Source organism: Myotis yumanensis, unplaced genomic scaffold (genome assembly GCF_028538775.1).
Source record: "Myotis yumanensis isolate MYYU_CA2020_CCGP unplaced genomic scaffold, mMyoYum1.0.hap1 SCAF_23, whole genome shotgun sequence".
Classification (NCBI taxonomy): Eukaryota; Metazoa; Chordata; class Mammalia; order Chiroptera; family Vespertilionidae; genus Myotis; species Myotis yumanensis.
Window position 1 is genome coordinate 2,753,779 of NW_027223774.1, and position 19,172 is coordinate 2,772,950.

The following is a 19,172-nucleotide window of genomic DNA, read 5'->3' on the forward strand; positions in this document are numbered from 1 at the left end:
TTTCAGGTCTCAGCCAGCACTTCCCACTGGATCTATCAGGGGACCCCGAATTGTCGTTGTAAACTCATGCTCTAGTAGCCCCATAAGCAAAGACTAAGGAAGGCGACCCAGGTCCGTCTGGGTTTGCTTAGTGGTTAGAGCAGCTGCCCTCCCTCCCAAGGGACTCGGGTTCGATTCCCAACACATGGGGAAGCGTGGAAGCCTAAAGAAAAATTAAACGCTAATTTTCTCCTGATAGGCAGGTGTAGATCCTTCCAACAGGGAATCAATTTGGGGGGGGGGGGGGCGCTGTGCAGGAGAGAGCGCACATTCTTTTTTTGTTTTTTTAAATATATTTTATTGATTTTTTAAAAAATATATTTTATTGATTTTTTACAGAGAGGAAGGGAGAGGGATAGAGAGTTAGAAACATCGATGAGAGAGAAACATCGATCAGCTGCCTCCTGCACACCCCCTACTGGGGATGTGCCCACAACCAAGGTACATGCCCTTGACCGGAATTGAACCTGGGGCTCTTCAGTCCACAGGCCAACACTCTATCCACCGAGCCAAACCGCTCAGGGCGAGAGCGCACATTCTTTCCCTCTGGTCTTCAAAATCTTAGGCTGCACGCATTTCACTGTGGCTAAGCCCCACCCCAACCAGCGTGTTGCACCTCAGAAGTTCAGGGCTTGGAGCCATTTCTATTGGCCCTTCGATTGCATCCTCCTCACCCAGGGGTCCTGGTTGCAAATGTTTATCCTAGAAAGAGGAGGCGTCCCGGGACCCATGAGTCCCTCTCCCTCAAGAGAGGCTCACCGCGCCCGGTCCCCCCCTCTTACCCCCCAGGCGGCGGCCATGGCCCAGCACTTTAAGGAAGCCGCCCGCTGCCCCGTCTGCCTCACGTACTTTGAGGACCCCGTGAAGCTCAAGTGCGGCTACATCTGCTGCCGCCGGTGCCTGCGCGCCCTGCCCAAGGAGCCGGGCGGCCAGGGGGTGCGGTGCTCCAACTGCTCCAAGGTTTCTCAGACTGCCGACATCAAGCCCAACAGAGTGCTGGGCAGGCTGGCGGCCAAGGCCAAGGCGATGGAGCCCCAGCTGGCATCCGTCCTGCAGATGGACCCCAAGATTCGCAAGTTCCACGGTGAGACCTCTGGGCGCCCTGCCCCGACCCAGAGGGAAGGCAGTTTCTCGAGGCCCCGTGACAGGCGGGCCTCCCCTGGCGGCCGCACCTGGAATGTTCATTCTTTCCCAGTGTCTCTAGCCCGAGTGTCTACATGACAACCGGCTGTAGGTTTTTAGGGAAATATAACCCTGCATCGCCCTAGACCTGGGCTCCCCAATAGTCCCAGTCGCCCCACTGGAGACGGGCACAGGCAGAAACCTGATTTTGCGTGGACTGGATGTTACAGACAACGTACTACCCGAGTCTTGTTATTGTTCATGTGTTTTTAAGAAAATTTTTAAAAATATATTTTTATTGATTTCAGAGAGGAAGGGAGAGGGGGAGAGAGAGAGAAGCATCAGTGATGAGAATCATGGATCGGCTGCCTCCTGCACCCCCCCCCCCCCCCCCCCCCCCCACTGAGGATGGAGCCTGCAACCTGGACAGGTGTCCTTGACCAGAATCTAACCCGGGACCCTTCAGTCCGCGGGCCGACGCTCTACCCACTGAGCAACACCAGCCAGGGCAAGGAAATTTTTTTAAGTATCTTTTTCTATTTACTTTTAAGTTACAGTGAACATGTAATAGCCAGTTTGGCTCAGTGGAAAGAGCGTCGGCCTGGGGACCCTTCAGTCCCCAAGTTCGATTACGATGAAAAATAAATTAATTCCAACATTTAAAAAGAGCCCCAGCCGGTGGGGCTCACTGGGAGGAGCACCAGCCCAAGGGGCGGGGATTCAGATTCCCTTCAAGGGCACCCACCTGGGCTGAGGGCTCCCTCCACCAACACTGTCCCGGCCCCTCTGAAGGCAGCCAGTCGACCTACATCAATGCTTCTCTCTCTCTCTCTCTCTCTCTCTCCCTCTCCCTCCCCCGACTCCCTCCCTAGCTTGCACTCTAAAAAGCAATGGAAAAAAGATCTCGGGGTGAGGATTAACACCATCCACCAAATTAAAACAGTGCCCCAGAGAGTGGTGTGGGGTATCAATCCCCAGTAGGGGGCGTGCAGGAGGCAGCCAATGCATGTTTCTCTCATGGCTAATTCTCTACCTCTCCCTCTCCTTTTCTCTCTCTAAAAACCAATAAAAACATTTGTTTTTCATTTAAAAGGAAAGAAAGCAAACAACAAACGCCATTGGTCTGTGGGGGGCAGGGTTCATGCCTGAGGCTGCTCGGGCTCGCTGCGCAGGTCCTATAAGGAGGCCCACTCTCCCTGCCCAGCGAGAGGGTCGGAGCAGGAGGCCCGGCCGCGCAGACTCAGTCTCCTTCCGCCGCCCCATCGGGTCTGGGTCCAGGTTGCTGCTGAGGTTCTGACACGTCGTAATGTCAGGACTCCGAGCACCTCCTGTTCCCTGTTCATTGTAGCTGCAGTAAAGCGCCATGGCCTAGTCACCAACAGCAAGTGAGGAAGGTAACTGTTTATGAAGACAGGGTAAGCCCTCGCCGGTGTTCCTCAGTGGATAGAGCCTCGGCCTGCAGACTAAAGGGTCCCAGGTTTGATTCCCCGTCAGGGCACATGTGTGGGGCATTGGGGGTTGAAGGCAGCCAATCAACGATTGGCTGATTGTCTCTCATCATGGATGTTTCTATCTCTTTCTCCCTTTCCTTTCTGAAGCCAGTAAAAAAATATTTTTTAAAAGAAGAGATTAGAGAAAGCTTTAATGTTTAACGTCAATATCATTTTGCAAGAAGTAAAATATTTTCCATCCCTTGAAATTTGTGATAATCTGCATGATTATTATTTTATTGATTTCCGAGAGGAAAGGAGAGGGAGAGAGAAACATCCATGATGAGGGAGAATCATTGATCAAGGCCCCTTGCCGGGCATTATGATAATTTTGAGAACAAATGGTACTCGTGGTCTATTTTTCGTGTGTATTCCTTACTGAAGAGAAAGGAAGTCCCACCCAGCCCGGGTGGCTCAGTGGTTGGGCATCAACCTATGAACGGAGGTCATGGTTTGATTGCCAGTCAGGGCAGATTCTCAGGTTGCTGGCTTGGTCCCCCAGTAGGGGGCGTGCAGGAGGCAGTGATTCCCTCTCATTGATGTTTCTTTCTCTCTCTCCCTCTCCCTTCCTCTCTGAAATCAATAAAAAAAAAAAATTTTTTTTAGCCCAGCCCGTATGGCTCAGTGGTTGAGCGTTAACTTATGAATCAGGAGGTCACAGTTCAATTCCTGGGTTGCAGGCTCCATCCCCTGTAGGCGGCATGCAGGAAGTTGCCCATCCATGATTCTCTCTCATCATTGATGTTTCTATCTCTCTCTCCCTCTCCCTTCCTGAAAGCAATATATTTATTAAAGAAGAGAGAGAGAAGAAAAGTCCTTACTCAATTGAATCACTTAATGTCAAGAGAATACCTACGATGGACAAAGACTAGCTCCTCAGTTATAATCATTCCTCCTGTAGATAAAATTCTATTGAATCCGGAGCCAGGGAAGTCTCCCCAGGAAAATGCCCACTGCAGACAGGAAGGTGTGGGGGCCTTGGCAGTGGCCAGGAAGGGGGGGCCCGGGGCGTGCACCTGCTGAGTCCACCCTTTCTCTCTCCACAGTGGACATGACCTTGGACGTGGACACCGCCCACAACTACCTCACCATCTCCGAGAACCTGCAGCGGGTCCGCATCGGGGGTCTCCCACGGGGGCGCCGAGCCCACCCTGGGAGATTCAACGACTCCCCCTGCGTCCTGGGCTCTCCCCGCTTCACCTCCGGTCGCCACTACTGGGAGGTGGACGTGGGAAGCAGCCGGCAGTGGAGCCTGGGCCTCTGCAGGGAGTCGGCGCCCCGGCAGGGCGAGGTGGTCCTGTCCGCGGAGCTCGGCTTCTGGACCGTGAGCTGCAAGGACGGGAACCAGTTCATCGCCGGCACCGAGCCCCCCTTGGGGCTCATGGTCCAGCCCCGCCTGCGCCGCCTGGGCCTCTTCCTGGACGTGGAGATGGGGACCTTCTCCTTCTACCACGTGGCCGATGGGTCCCACGTGTTCACGTTCCCCATTTCGGCTGAGGAGCCCCTGCGCCCCTTTTTCGGGCCTGCGGATTGCACAGGGGATGCTGAGAGCTGGCTGGCCCTCTGTCCCTGAGTCCCCGCCGGGCAGCGGTCGGGGGAGGGTCCAGGGAAGCCCGGAGCTGGGGGACACGGACACGGGCTACCTGCGCGCTCACCGCGACCGGCGTGCCTGCCTGTGACCCGTGCGCCACGAGTTGCAGCAGAAAACCGTGGCCGAGTCCCTGAGGCCGAGCGGAAATGAGTCACGTCGGCGGGAAACGGGCCTCCCGGGTGCGGTGTGGTTTCGGTGGTGCCATTTGGGACTGCGTATCTGATTAGCTAATAAACGTGTTCTGAATTTGCAGATCCAGGGCCAAACGCTTCGCTTTTTTCTTTGAAGTTGGTGTGGAGAGGAGGTTAGAGACTAAATAAAACGCTGGATGTGTGCTGAAACCGGTTTGGCTCAGTGGATAGAGCGTCGGCCTGCGGACTGATGGGTCCCGGGTTGGATTCCGGTCAAGGGCATGTACCTGTGTTGCGGACACATCCCCAGTAGGGGGTGTGCAAGAGGCAGCTGGTCGATGTTTCTCTCCCATTGATGTTTCTAACTATCCCTCTCCCTTCCTCTCTGTAAAAAATCAATAAAATATATTTTTTAAAAAATTCGGGGTGGGAAGCGTGTCAGCACATGGGGAGTGTGGTTGTCCCGGGCCGGAGGCACAATCGGGCGGGCAGGTGGCGGCTAGGAATCCACCGGTGTGGCTGCGTGTCCACTGGCTTTACTGACAAGCAGCCCGAGGGGGGAGGGGTTTGAGGACTAAACGGGTGAAAGGCCTCCGCCCCGGCGGGAAGGACGCTGGGCATCAGCTGGAGGCGGAACCTGCCGGGGCAGGCTGAGCGGGGCTGCGCTCGGAGCTGGGATCCGGGCGCTCGGAGCTGGGATCCGGGCGCTCGGGAGTCCCCGCAGAAGCGCCCACGCACGCGGGAAGGCTGCGGCCGAGAGGCTCAGGAGCAGGCGCGGGAGGCAGGCGCGGTGGCGGGTGTGTGGGCCGCGCCCCGGGACCGCCCGGGCAGCCTGGAGGCCGAGCTCCGGCGACTGACCTGGTCTCGGGCGCCCCCTGCCGGCCGCAGACCGCACAGCGCCCGCCCTGGGCCTGACCCCGGTGGACCCGCAGCCCCGCAGCCCCGCAGCCCCGCCCCTCGGCGGGCGCCTGTCCACTCCCGCCGCCTGGACAGGGACCGCCCTGGGCAGAACCGCACCCCCACGACCCTTCACGGCCCATAAAGGCCGGGGTGGCCTGACCCCAAGCCCGACATCAGACCCGCGCGGGCCCTGGAGACGAAATGGAAGAAAAAGGGAGGCACGCGAAGCGGAAGTGAACCAGCGAGGCAGGAATGACCCTCCAACATCCAGGAGGGACCGTCCGGCCCCTGCCAGCCCGGTGCTCTGGCTTCGGGGCAGGGGTGGGTCGGGACCCCGTGGCAGCTCCAGTGGGAAGCGGGGGCCGGAATGTTCTAGAATCTCCTGCACAGGCTCCGGGAGGCGGCGGCGGCTTTGCAGACCTGCCTGGGCCAGAGCCTGCCCCGCGCCGGGTCCTGCCCTCCTCCCCCGAGACAAACACGCACACAGAAGACCACAGCTCGCTTTATTTCACTGCCTTCCCTATTTATACTTTTATTGGTTTTAGAGAGGGGAAGGGAGAGGTTGATTTATTGTCCTACTTACTTTTTAAATATATTTTTATTGATTTCAGAGGGAGAGAACCATGGATCGGCTGCCTCCTGCACATCCCCCACAGGGGATCGCGCCTGGAACCCAGGCATGTGCCCCTGACTGGGAATAGAACCCGGGACCCTTCAGTGGGCAGGCCGATGCTCTATCCACTGAGCCAACTGGCCAGGGCTGCTGTCCTACTTGTTAACACATTCATTGGCTGCTTCTATGCGCCCTGACCCGGGATCGAACCTGCAACCTTGGAGCAGAGGCTGACTTCTTTAAAGACTGGAAGGCAGCTCCAGGGAAGCAGTGGCCTGGAGGCCTCCCCCTCCCCCTCACTGGGCCCCAGGGGCCCCGCCTCCCCAGGCCCAGGAGACACTCCCGGCACCAAGCCCTGAAGCAGCCGCCTGAGGGCTCCACAGCCCAGGCCTGTCCTGGTGGCCCTGCCAGCCCAGCCCATCAACCTGGTGAGCCGCAGGGCCTTCACCCACACCCGCTCCCCTGCTACTCCCCTCTGGGGACACGTCCCCTCGGCTGCCCTGGGGGCACAGGCCACCCCGGCCAGCTCAGCCGCTCCCTGGCCTGTGACTGCTCTGCACCCGTCCCCTCACCTGTGCCAAGGTGTCTCCTGGGCAAGAACAAAGGCTGTGGAGGCGGGACACCTGGCCCTGCACCCCACACCCCCCCCAGCTCCAGAAGGTCAGAAACCAGGGGTGCTGCCCCCACACCCTGGGCCTCCAGGTGAAGGGCCACGTGAAGGACGGATGGGAACTGTGGGAGCCACGCCCATGAGAATTGCCATTTATTCCCGAAGTTGCCAAAATCATCACCAAGGATTCACCGAGGGTGTGCGGGGAGGAGGCTCAACACTGATCAAGGGGCCAGTCAGGAGCGGGAGGAGGGGGACGGGGCCTGCTGTCCCTCCTTCTAATGCCACGGACGGGGTTCTCCTCTGGCCGGCACCTCCCCATCCCCCGGGTGGTGTCTGGGGCGGCGGTGGGTGAGAAGAGGTGTAGTGTGAGTGGCCCCAGGAGGGAGGGCGCGGGCCGCTTCACATGCACTCACACACTGGTGTCCCAGGCAGCGGCGGGGCTGGCAGGCCACGCCCCAGCCCGGCTTATAGGAGGAAGGGGTTAGTGTTGGGGGCCGGGGGACCCGGGGGCAGGATTGGGGGCAGGCCTGGGCCCCCGCCCAGGGGAGAGATGTATGTCGGTGGTGCCCCCGGGACCGGGGGCCCGGGGCTGAGCCGGAGCTGGTTCAGGGTGAGCGTTGCAGGGGGCGCGGGCTGGAAGGGGTTGGTGACGGAGGGGCCGGTGGCCGGGGCTCCTGCAGGAGAAGAGAGGCGCACAGCAGTCAGGGCCTGCCTGCGGGAGGGGGCCCCCCCACACCCCCCTGCCCACGGGGGGCCCAGCACCCCTGTTCCTGCCAGAGGGAGGGGCCCCCAGCACCCCTGCTCCGAGGCCACTCACCGCTGGGCAGGAAGGGGTTGGAGGCCTTGGCTCCCGGCAGCGTGGGGCCCGGCCGAGTCACCAGGGAGTCCAGGTCCACGAGGGCTGCGTTGGGCCCCAGGAATGACTCCGGCGTCTTCCGTGTGGGCGGCGTGGGGGTCGGGGCAGCCTTGGGCGGGGGGCTCCCCACAGCCTCGGCCAGAGAGCCCTCGACCCCGCTCATGTCGAAGGCCCCGGGGCTGCGGGCGGGCACCTCCCCGGCCAGCAGCTGCAGCTCCCCTGGGAGGGCAGAGGGCACAGGGTGGAGCGGCAGAGCCAGGCCCCAGGCCCAGGGCAGGGGACACCACGTGGCGACCTCCAGAGCAGAGCCTGCTGGGCCCACACGCAGTGGGAGGCGGGCTGGGCTGGGGCCGTCCTTTGCCATCTGCTGTAAAAGCTGACTCAGGAACCCCAGCTAGTGCTGAGACAGGCACACGGGGAGCCCCAGAGGCCCCGCTTCACTGCAAGAGGGACCACAGGGGCCACAGGCAAACCCACACCAGAGGCGTTCCCGACAGACTGCGGGAACATGGTGCTACCTGCCCCCCCCCCCCACCCCCCGGCAGGGGGGCGGGGCAGGGGGCAGGGCAGGTGAGGGAGGGTTGCACAGGGCACAGGGAGGCACCTGGGAGAACCGCCCGGGCAGGGAGGCCAGAGGCCGGGCTGAGCCAAGGAAGGAACCTCTTTATGCTGTTGTCCCACTTTCCTCTAAGCCTGAAATCATCTCACGACACAGACACAGCTAACGTTTGTTGAAGATGGGGATGGGGACGGTCAGTTAGACTCAACAAATAAAGCTGTTTTTATACAAGATGGGCCCTGGGCCTGGCCAGGCTGTACACCCGCCAACTCTGACCCTGCCTGGGCGGGCCTCGGGGGGCGGGCACGGCGGGCGCTCACCTGTGCTGCTCCCTGAGGTCGGCAGGGCTGTGCGTAGTCGGTCAAAGTCAGAGAACTCGTCAGGCTCTGCGTCGAAGCCCCCGACCACTGTGGGGGTCACAGGGCCATGGGGGTCGGGAGGTACACTTGGCTCCCGGGGCCGCCCTCCCACCTCCCCCGCCCCTCCCTGCGCAGGGATCGGGAGACTCTTCACTGGAAACTCTGCCCCCGCCCAGCACCCGCCCAGCGCCCGCCCAGTACCTGCAGTGCCGTTGGTGCTGGGCTTGGCAGGTGACCCCCCCCAGGGGTCTGAGAAGGCCGGGGCTGGGGCCCAGGGATCAGCAGCTGGGGGTCCACCGACCAGGGCCCCACCTGGTGAGAAGGAGGCGCGTGAGGGGCTGGGCCCACCTGTGGCAGATGGGGGTTGTCTCCTCGAATCTGTGGCTCCAGGCCCCCTGCCCTCACCCCTCTGCGCCAGGCCCAGTCCCTTCCCCCATCAGGCTGGGTCCAGCCAGGAAGACCTCCCCTGTGTCCACCAGCCTCCCCATGACCTTCCGGCCGCCCCCCTCTTCCCGCCCCACTAGGCTGTCTCCTCGGAGCTACCTCATGCCCAGGACTGCGCCCGGGGCCGGGGCTGGCACTCACCGTCTGAGCTCCCCCACGGGTCAGGGGTAGGCCCCTCTCCAGCTGCAGGGGCCTGGGTCCCACCCCAAGGGTCAGCTGGGGGCCCCGCAGGGGCAGCAGGCCTCCAGGGGTCCCCGGAGGCTGGGGTAGGGGCCGGGCCACCCCAGGGATCAGCAGCTGGAGGAACAGGAGGTCCCCCCCAAGGGTCCGAGGCAGGGGTGGCTGTGGGGATGGCAGTGGCCATGGGTGCTGGGCCCCCCCAGGGGTCCGAGGCCGTCGGAGGAGCCGGGGCCGTAAAAACATCAGCGAGATCCATGAGGGACGACTGCAGAGAAAGCGGGGAGGGGTGAGCAGGACAGGACTGAGGGGGAGACAGCACCCCCGATCCTGGTACCTGAGCCCAGCACCCGGCCTTCCCTACACCCTTCCCACCCCGCACCCCCTCCCCCCCACGTGCCCACCACGGCCCCTGGACAAATGAGGACAGCGGCCAGAGACGCCCACAGCCCAGCACCACGCCCGCTGACCGGTGCACCCCAAGCGCACCCGGCCTGGCCAGCGCCTCCGCATCACGGCCCGCTCCAGGCTTCCCCACGCTGCACTCCCTCCCCGACAGGTCCCGCGTCCTGGCTGGACTCGGCGACAAGAGCCCTGTCCTGGGATGTGGAGGTGACCACCCCCCAGGATGCAAGCAGCACAGAGGCCCGTGGCCGGGTGCCGTAGTGGCCGGGGCTGTGCGTAGATGGTCAAAGTCCCGGGGACGCTGAGCTGTGCGGGAGCACTGGCAAGAGTGTTGGCCACCCAGCCAGGAGCTGTCCGCCCTCACTGGCCGGGGGTCTGTCCCCACCCTGGGAGCCAGGACCAGTCTCGTGACACAAAGCCACGGCCTGGGAGGCTGGCCTTGCTGTGAAGACACTGGGGACACACACAGTGCGAGGCCACAGGACAGGCAGCTGGGACACAGGCCCCATGCACCCAGGGCAGGGCCCACACCTCCTCCCCACACTCACCTCCTCCTGGCCCCCGGTCTCCCGCTTGCTCTCCTCTATGGCCATCTGCAGCCTCAGATCATCCCCACGGCGGATCCGCTCCTCCTGTTTGGGCCACGAAGGCAGGCGGCAGGGGAAGGTCAGTCTGAGTGGCCCGACGCGCGCACCCTCTCCCACCCCGACAAAGGTGACGGAAATTAAAATGGGATGCGGACGTGTGGGATGGGCGGACAGGTCGCGGGCGGGGCAGGCGGGTGAGGACACAGGTCTGCAGGGAGGAGGTGACGAGGCCCGGATGCCGCGGAGGGAGAGGCCCTCGCTGTCTGTCTGTCTGACACCTGAGCGGGCGTCACGGGGCTCCGTCCCACACAAGGTCCACGGCTACAGATGCTGCGGTGCCAGCGTGCCAGCTAGCGAGGGCGGGGAAGCTCAGAGGCGGCGGGACCGGGGCGGGTCCCAGGGCCTGCGGGCGGGGAGACTCTCTGACCTTATCGTGCTCCTCTCGGCTCAAACTAAGGGCCAGCTGGAGCTGGACGTCATCCTCGGGGCCGCAGGACGGGGGCTGGGGGAGAGACAGTGTGAGGGGCGGGCGGGGGAGGCGGCCAAGAGAGAGCGAGAGCGAGAGAGAGAGAGAGAGAGAGAGAGGAGGCAGACACAGAGACACAGCAAGAGAGACTAAGATACAGATAGAGAAACAGACAGACAGACGGAGACAAAGAGCCGGGTCAGGCAAAGCCAAAGACACGGAGAAACGGTTCCCCAAACTGGGGAGGGGCAGGCAGAGCCAGAGGAAGACAAGCCTCCAGGGCGAGGAGGGAGGGAGGGAGGGAAGGCGAGGGGAAGGGAGCCGGGAGGGGAGCCCAGGACGGAGTGAGGAGGGACGGAGGCAGAGCACAGGGTCCAGGGTGAGCAGAGACAGGGAGAGACTGCAGGCCTCCGAGAGAGGGCGGGCAGGCGGGCGAGGGGAGGCATGGAGATGGGATGGCAGAACAAAAGTCAAACCCTGCCACGCCGCGCCCGCCCCGCGCCAGCCGCTGGGTACCTGGTCTGCCTCCTCCTTGCTCATGGCCAAGGCCAGCTGCAGCTGCAGCTCCTCCTCCCCGCTGCTCTGCGGCCACGCCTGCTCGGCCTCGGGCGGGGCCCCCGCGCCCACTGCTGCAGAGGAGGCTGCGGGGGGGTGGAGGGGGGGCCGTGAGACAGTGAAGACAGGGGAACCCCCAGCCCGACCTCCTGCTTCCAGCCCAGCAGCCCTGAACCCATCTGGGGCCCAGGAGTGGGGGAGGGGCCTGAGCTGAGCTCCCGCAGCCCCAGCAGCCCCACCCGGGAGGACAGGTCAGGGAAGCACAGCCCTGCAGGTGAGGGGGGACCTGGGGAACCTGAGCTCCCCCCCGGGGGGGGGCTGGCTGACAGCTAAGGACCGTGGGCATTAGGGAGGCACAACACCTGCCCGAGTCATGGACGAAGGAAGGATGGAGAGACGCGCTGAGCTGACCAGGCCCACCCTGCTCCTCCCGGCCCCCAGCCCCAGCCTAAGGCCGAGCCTCTGCCTGTGGAGAAGTAGAGGCACCAGGGCAGCAGCGCCCCTCAGCTCCGGCCGTCAGCCCTGCGGACCCGCTCCTGGCCCACCCCTCACGGTGCCCAGGGCTCGGGTCAGCAAACCGGGCCACAGCCACGCTGGCCCAGCCTTTATCAGCCCGTCAGCCAAGAAAGGGTTTCATTGTTTTAAGGGGTTGGGAGGGAAAAAATCCAAAGATGAATACTATCTCAAGTCGCTGAGAAAAGCACACACAACCGAAACTTCAAGGTCTAAGACTAACGCCTGCGAGTGGCAGGAGGAGGCAGCCCTGAGGCCAAGCGGACGCTGAGAGCCCACCTCCCCCTGCCTGGAGCGCACCCCCCACCCCACCCCACCCCACCCCCCGCGGCCTGGAGCGCGGCCCTGACCTCCGAGTGGCTGCTGGACGGAGAGTACTGTGACAGGTCAGAGCAGAATGCCCAGCCCTCCCAACACGCCAGGCTCCCGCGGGCAGGCGGGGGTCATGGCTCCCCGGGCATCTGGTCCTTCCCGCAGGCCCAGGCGCCTCCTCCTGCCATTGCTCACAGAGAACTCTGCACCCCGTTGTCCGCAGGCACCGCCTCCCCACCGCCTGGAACTGCCTGGCCCCTTGGGGCCCTGGGCCCCGGCCCCGCCAGGTCTACGTCCCAGCCACACGAACTGTCTGTGCCGTGTGGCCCACCGCGCTGACACCGCCGTTTCTGCAGTGACGCCCGCCTGCCCAGGACACAAGGCCTTTCCCCCACCCAGTGGTCAAACGGAAAGCTCCCCGAGATGTGCCCTACGCTGGGGGCCACACGCAGACGCCCCAGTGCCTCTTTCCCAATGTAGGTCACCACCCCAAACCGAGCTCGCTCACCCCACCCACTTCCTGGGGGTCAACAGCAGGTTCTGCCTCCAGCTGCTCCCCAGCCACCGCTGGCCTGTGCCTCACACGGCCTCTGGGGCCTTGGTGCCGCCTGCTCCTCCCAGGCCAGGCTGCACTGAGGGCGTGCCCTCCCCCGGGGGCTGTCTCTGACCCGGGGCTTGGGGAGCCCTCTCCCCTCCAGCGGCATTCTCTCCTCCTGGGCATGGACACAGACAGGACTGCGGGCACCCAGCCCTCTCCAGGACCCAGGCTGTGCGCAGGGCATCGCTCAGCTGGCATCTGGGAGTGAGCGCAGCGAGGAGGGCAAGGAGCAGCGGGAGGGGCCCAGCAGGGGCAGGAGGAGACCGGCTCCTGGGCCACGGGACACGGCTCACCCGTGGCGGTCTGCGCCAGCTTCTCCTTGGTCTTGAGCGCGTGGGCTCGCTCCTCCCGCAGCCGGTCCTCGTCGCGCAGTAGGGCCACCAGCTGCTTGGCCTTCTCGCGCACGTTGACGCCCTGGTCCTTGCCGTCGCGGTCCACGTACTGGAAGTCCTTGAGCGTCTGCACGGCGTACATGTTCTCCTTGCACTGCTGCGACACGCGCTCCGAGCCCGTCTTGATGAGGTACTCCATCAGCGTCATGGCCTGCGGGGGGGGGGCAGGGGGACACGGCGGTCACTCGGGTTCCAGCGCCAGCCCCGGCCTGTCCACAGGATGCCGGACCACAGCCTGAGGGGAAGGCGGCGCTGACCGTGCCACCCCTGCTGAGCCTGACCACACAGGTGCCCGCAGTGACAGCAGCACCAGGAGCCCCGCTGACCCGCACGGCAGGGCGTGGACACAGCTCATAGAGCAGGGTGGCCAGCACCGGAGGCCGGGCTGACGCCATGGGCAGGGTGTCTGCCTGGGGTGACCACACTGACAGCACTGGGAAGGCGCTTAAGGCCCCCAACTCCAGACTTCAAAGGGGTCGGTGGCGTGCCCTGGGAGCTGCGTGTCCTGGGAGCTACGTGCACGTCCGTAAGGGCCGCAGCGGCCGTCACCCAGCCCCCGGACCTCGCGGATGCCCGGACCCAGCTGCTTCTGTGAAACGCAAATCTAAAGGGTAGGGAGACAAATGACTGCCCGTCTGTGCCAGGCCGCGTTCCCCACCAGAGCCCGTTCCCACAGACCCGAGCCAGCCCGCCCCAGCCACACTGCTTTCTCTACCGCCCCCAGCGCCCCCCTCCCCCAGCCCGACACACTGCCTTCCGCTGCAGACTGCGGTCTCTAGTCTCCAGGCCTCGGTCTCTATAGGTGGCTGGTGTAGAGCAGCCACAACTGCAAGTGTGAAACTTCACACCAACAGGCTGGGCAGGGGGGGAAGGAGGGGAGGAACAGCCTTTGGTGCCTCTGCACTTTATGATGTGACAACAAATTGTCTTTTCAAGTTAAATTAAAAGGGGGGAGGGAACGGGCAGGCCTTTGTAGTCCGGAGCCTGCAGCCTGGGGAGCCAGACACCCCCGTGGCGGCCTCCCTCGGAGAAGGGCAGAGCCCCCAAACCCGCCCAGGAGGAGCTGCGGGAGGGCCGGGCACTGAGGCAAGCCCTCTGAACCTGTGACCTCTGCCGGAGCCCGACCTGGGCCTGGCAGGCTTCCCGAAGGCGTGTCGCAGTATTTACCTCTGCGAGCGGAGGTTAGTCTTTAACTGGCCCTCCAGGTGTTTGCGCGTTGGAGGAGAAAGGAAAGGACAAGTCACCCCTGCGGGAGGCGGGCTCCCGACCCTGCCGGCCCTGCTCCCCACACGCGACACAGCCCCCCTGGCGGAGGGCACCCCGCTCACGCGTCATGGGACCGAGAAATGCCAGGCAAACAGCCCCACCTCAGTCCTGGGCGCACCCTGTGCGAACGAACCCTGAAAATGCTCATTTCCAGAGCTCGGGGACTTGGGGATTGTGGTGAAAAGACGGTGAACCCGGAAATAACCCAAACACCCACCCCCTCGGGGGCGACAGGCTCCCGGGTACCCGCCATGTGGTTGTAGGAATGGCCACCACACTGGTCAACCTCCCGCCCGGCGGGGAGCGTGGGGCTGACACCAGAACCGCTGTGAGACGTTCTAGGACAACCTCAGCAGACAGGGCAGGGCCTGTGCCCGGGCGGTGGCCGCGCAGGTGCGCACACCTGCAGGCGCGAGCCAGGTTGCACACTCCCGCCCTGGGCCTCAGTGGGAAGTGGGGACGTGCTTTAAAAGTGGGCAACTAGCTGGTCCAACAGTCCGTTCCCTCTGGAAGCAGCCAGGCCGCGCCGCCCGGGGCTCCAGGAGGAGCGCTGGGTGAGGGCCAGAGGGGAAACACGCCAGCTTTCTGTCCCAGCACGTGCGGTCCTGTCCCGACCACACCGCTGTGCCCCACAGAACAGACACTGCACACCCAGAGGCCGGCCTCAGCCGACAAAGCTTTATCTACAAACAGGCAGGGCCAGATTTGGCCCCTGGGCCGTAGTTGGCTGCCCAGACGCGCATTCCTGGGACCAGGCAGCTGACACAGCTCCCTCCCGGAGAGTGTCAGCACACCCCCCGCCTCTGTGCCTCGGTTTCCTCCCCTGGAACACGGAGACAGGAAAGTGCCTCCACCGTTCCCTGCCTCAGGCTGCGCTCCTGGATTCGGCCCTCCCGGCCCTGGCCCTCTGTCACCTGCATGCAAAGGCTCGCCCGGAAATGACCAAAAACTGACTCAACGATGAGTCCAGCGGACAGCCCGGCCCGCGCAGGCCTCAGGCCCGCACCCACGGTTCCTGAAGGAATGACAACAGGAGGCCCCTCCAACACTCCTGGGCTGGACCCTCACACGTGGGAGGTCCAGGGACTGGCCCGAGGCCACACGGCCGGCAGTGGGCCCTGGCCACCAACCCAAGCCCCCGCCCCCGGCCGCACACAGGAGGCCAGCTCGAGCGCTGCTGGCGGTCGGTCTGTCCGGTCCTTGGGGAGGGTGCCTGCCTGCACCACTGGGCGAGTCAACAGGCCGCTCTCGTGGACGGCACTGCAGCCACATTTATCCAAGTGGCACATTCACGCGTCCTTCCACCCAGAAATCCCAACCCCACAACATGGCAATGCAAGAACGCTGAAGGCAGCCGTGTTTGTGCAGCTGGTCCCGCCGAGCAGGCCAGCCCACACACAGACTGCTGCGCGCTCGTTAAAAACAGTGACAAATCCTTTCTGTCCCCACAGGGTCTCATCTCTAGGACTCAGGCTCGTTTCCCTATGAAAAGTGGGTGTAAACGGCGCACGGCAAAACCACGCTAATGTACGGCTCCGTTTCCCACAAGGGCATACGCCATGGAAGCGCCTGAGATCCGTCCGTGGCCCCCCACACCCCCGGTGCTCGGACATACAGACAGGGCCCCGCAGGAAGACAGAGGCTGCGGAAGCGGCTCTGGGAGGGAACTGGACTGGGGCAGGGGGACGGACATTATGCACCTGCTCAGGCCTCCCAGGTGCGTGATTCCTGGAAGGAGTGGCCACGTCTTCAGAAATAAGTTAAAGTCAAAATCCTAAGATGTCATGTTTGTGGCCACGAAACGAGAGCGATCTTACAGGGAGATGGAGACTCCGGCTCCTCCGGAAACAGGGTCGGCCGCAGCCTGTCCAGAGCGCCCGCCCTCGCGTCCCAACCGAGCGCCCCCCCCCCAGCCCGCCCACGGGTCCACGCGTGACCCCCACCCGCCGCGGGCACTGACCTTGTAGACGTGCCGCCAGTTCTTGCCGTGGTCGTTGAGCCGCTTCCAGATCATGCTCATGATCTCCGAGAAGGCGACGACGTTGTAGGTGAGGTCGGCGATCTCAGACATGAGCGAGCTGGACGGGCCCCAGGGGTCGTTGCTCGTGGCCTCACGGACCTTGATCTCGGCCTCCGAGTAGTTGTGGACGATGTTTTTCATCTGGCGCCGCAGCGACGAGGTCGACATGGCGGCCGGTGGTGGTGCCAGGGGCGGGCCCCCCGGGTCGTGGGCAAAGGAGGCAACTGCAGGAGGGAGGCCACTGCAGGGCTGGCAGGTCACCGCATCTGAGGAGAGGAGGGGCCTTGGAGACACACCTGGGACCCGGGGCCGCCCAGCCCGAACCCCTGCCCTCGTGGGCCCCATGCCAGCCGCGGGAAGGATGGGGTCCTCAGTGACCGCGGAGGCTCCGGCCCTTGCCCCCCTCCATTTTAGTCACCCCATCCATTTCGGTTCCTCAAACGTGGCCAGCTCCTTCCTGCTCGCGGCCCCTGCTCACCGAGGCAGAGCGAGCAGTGACAGACCACGGCCCAGGGGACACACCCAGCTCAGCACTTCCTGGCCCGCCACCTGGGTGGGCTGAGGACTCCCACACCTCAGTTTTCCTCTCTGTAAAATGGGGCCCCACTGGTAACTCAGGGAGCTGTGCGGACCAGGGCGCGGGAGGCAGGCTGCCCGGGTGGGCAGTGTCCGGAGCTGGTCACCTGCCCTCCCTCTCCCTAGTCACCGGTCCCTCCCACTCTCCCCCAGGGCACCACGTCCCAGACCTTAAACAGCAAAAGCCAAGGCCTCCTCCACTGGGAGGGCCTCGTGGGGGCACCTTTGCCTGGTGACTCTGTACTCATCTGTCTCTGGGGCTAAGGCCCCCCCACCAGCCTCGGGGGCAGAGGCCTCGTCTGTCTGGACACTGCTTTTCCCATCAGAGGGGCTGGGCCGGAAGAGCCTTTCAATAAACTGGAAGGAAGGGCAGGGGGAGGGCAGGAAGCACCCCTGGAGCAGAGTGGAGGGGCAGAATCCGAGGCAGACGCAAGGACTTGCACGGAGGAGGCGGAGGAGCGGGAAGGGAGTGAGAGGCGAGGCTCGGGAGGAGAGATAAGGCCGAGCTCAGCCCTGGGCTGCGGCCTCCCTGGGAGCCAGAGTCCATTATCTCACTTAACACCTCAGGGCAGCTGTGTTCTCACAGGCGCCTGCCTCAGGCCAGTGGAGGTTAAGGGTTTCAGCCAAGGCTGGGCCGGCCTGGGCCCCAGAAGTCATACCTTCCAGGGGAGACCAGGCTGCCAGGAAAGAACAGGGGGGGCAAGAATCGGCAACAGGGACAACCCAGCAGCCCCTCCCCGGCCCTGGCCCTGACCCCGTAGCTGGCGCTCCTCTAAGTGCTGGACACACAGCAACTCAATGAATCCTCGCGAGCCCGTGACTCACGGGCACCTCATGGGGGGGAAACCGAGGCCCAGGGGGGCCAACTTCCTCGCCCCAGGACGCAGGCCTAACTGGGAGCAGCCTGGCTCTGACCACCACCACCCATCGCTTCCGCAACCCATGACAGACACCCGCCGAGCCCGCCCACGACCTGAGGCCCAGGCACTGGAGGGAGATGTAAAGAGTTGGAGAGAGGTGGCCACGGCCCACAGCCAGACACACCTGGACAAGAGATGGAGTGGGGAGACGGAGAGGAAAGGGAATGAGCGAGACCGGGAGAGCGGGACAGGGAGAGCGGGCAGGGGGCTACCCAGACGCAGTGACACGGGCAGGGACCCAACCGCACGTGGGTACAGAGCCCCGGAGAGGCGGCGAGGCAGGGAGAGAAAAGCAAACCACACAGGGCAGCAGTGACCTGGGACCGGCAAACCCGAGACAAGGAAGACGGCACGTAATAGAGAGAGGGGGGAATCTGGGTCCGATCCTGGCCACCTGCTCCCAGCAACCTCCGCTGGGAAAGGCAGGAGACACCCCTACCCGGCAGGCCTGCTGGTGGCTGAGACAGGCCCATCCAGGGCCGGCCGGGTGGCTGTTCTCAGAGGAAACCCAAGCCCGTCCACGAGGGGGGCATCGGGCATCGGAAGACCCCCGGCCCCGCGCGCTCACAGCGAAGCACATCAGAAAACACACGACCAGCTCACTCAGGTCCCCCACCACCACGCTGCTTAGCACCAGGCTAAGCTCCACAAAAAGTGGGGGAACCGTTCCATTCAAGAGAGGGTGGGGGGCAGGACAAAATTCTCCGGGGGGGCCGGACCCTCAAAACGACCGACACAGCACCTGGCAGGACAGACACGCCGCAGCGGGGGAGGCCAGGGCTCCCCGCGGCCAATGACACGCTTTCTACCTGCTGGACAGTGGACAGCGGCGGGCACGTCACCGGCGCCCCCTCGCCAAGCGCGCAGCGGCCGGAGGAGCAGCGACTGCGAACACCCCAAGGCTGGAGGCTCGGGCGCGGCCAGGTGGGGCCAGAAGGCACCAGACATCCAGGCGACCGGGCAGCGGGCCCGGCTCCGGAGCCCGAGTCGCCAGCACCAGACCCGGGGCCTGGGGGAGGGGCGGCCCGAGCCCCCGAACCCCAGCCGCCGGCCCGCGGAGAGGGGCCCGCGGCGCGAGGGCAGCGGACAGCGCAGAGAGACGCCTGCTGACCGCAGACCCGGCCGCCCGCGCGAGACCCGAGCAGGAGCCGTGCCCACCAGGCGCGCACCGCCGCGGGGACCGTGCTTGGTAAGACGGCGAGACGGACACGGCCCGGCAAGGCCGCGGCGGTGACAGAGACCGACGCCGGAGGCGGAGACGCGGGCGGTGCAGGCCCACCCGGCGCCGAGACACCACGGCCGCGGAGGCGACCGGGGACCGGCAGACGCCCGCGCCCCGGCCCGTGCCCGGCCCGCGCTCACCTCGGCCCCCTCACGCCGGACTCCGGGGGGTCATGGCGGGCAGCCCCCTGCCCCCGCTCGGCCTCGGTGTCGCGGGGCGCGCGCCGAGCCGCGGGCAGCGGAGGCGGGAACGCGCTCGGGCGGACGCGCGGACGCACGGAGGACCGCACGACGACGGCCCCGCCGCCCGGCGCCCGGGAGGGACGCGGAGAGCCGGGCGGGGAAGGGGAGCCTCCAAGCGGACGGGAAGCAACCGAAAGAGGCGACGGACCGGAAGCGGAAGTGGTCGCGCGCCCCGCCCGGCGCCGACCACCGAGTCTGCGCGGC

General features: G+C 64.4%; 2 protein-coding genes across 5 annotated transcripts; one reads left to right on the forward strand and one right to left on the reverse strand.

The window, feature by feature from the left end:
- Positions 1-837: 837 nt before the first annotated feature.
- RFPL4A (ret finger protein like 4A) lies at positions 838-4,224 on the forward strand. The gene is made up of 2 exons (XM_070402495.1): positions 838-1,123; positions 3,698-4,224. The coding sequence occupies exons 1-2, from the start codon at positions 838-840 to the stop codon at positions 4,222-4,224; spliced, it is 813 nt and encodes a 270-aa protein (XP_070258596.1).
- A 2,408-nt stretch (positions 4,225-6,632) lies between these two features.
- EPN1 (epsin 1) lies at positions 6,633-19,110 on the reverse strand. Of its 4 annotated transcripts, none has more exons than XM_070401662.1 (11): positions 18,867-19,110; positions 15,949-16,274; positions 12,624-12,873; positions 10,869-10,993; positions 10,314-10,388; positions 9,848-9,931; positions 8,859-9,162; positions 8,475-8,585; positions 8,235-8,321; positions 7,317-7,574; positions 6,633-7,173 (listed from the first exon to the last, which is right to left on the reverse strand). In XM_070401662.1, the coding sequence occupies exons 2-11, from the start codon at positions 16,174-16,176 to the stop codon at positions 6,965-6,967; spliced, it is 1,731 nt and encodes a 576-aa protein (XP_070257763.1). In that variant the 5' UTR covers positions 16,177-16,274; positions 18,867-19,110; the 3' UTR covers positions 6,633-6,964. The 4 variants fall into 4 exon arrangements, with proteins under 4 accessions (XP_070257763.1, XP_070257762.1, XP_070257765.1 ...); XM_070401661.1 differs by having other exon boundaries at positions 8,475-8,621; XM_070401664.1 differs by lacking the exon at positions 10,314-10,388.
- Between the last annotated feature and the right edge of the window lie 62 nt (positions 19,111-19,172).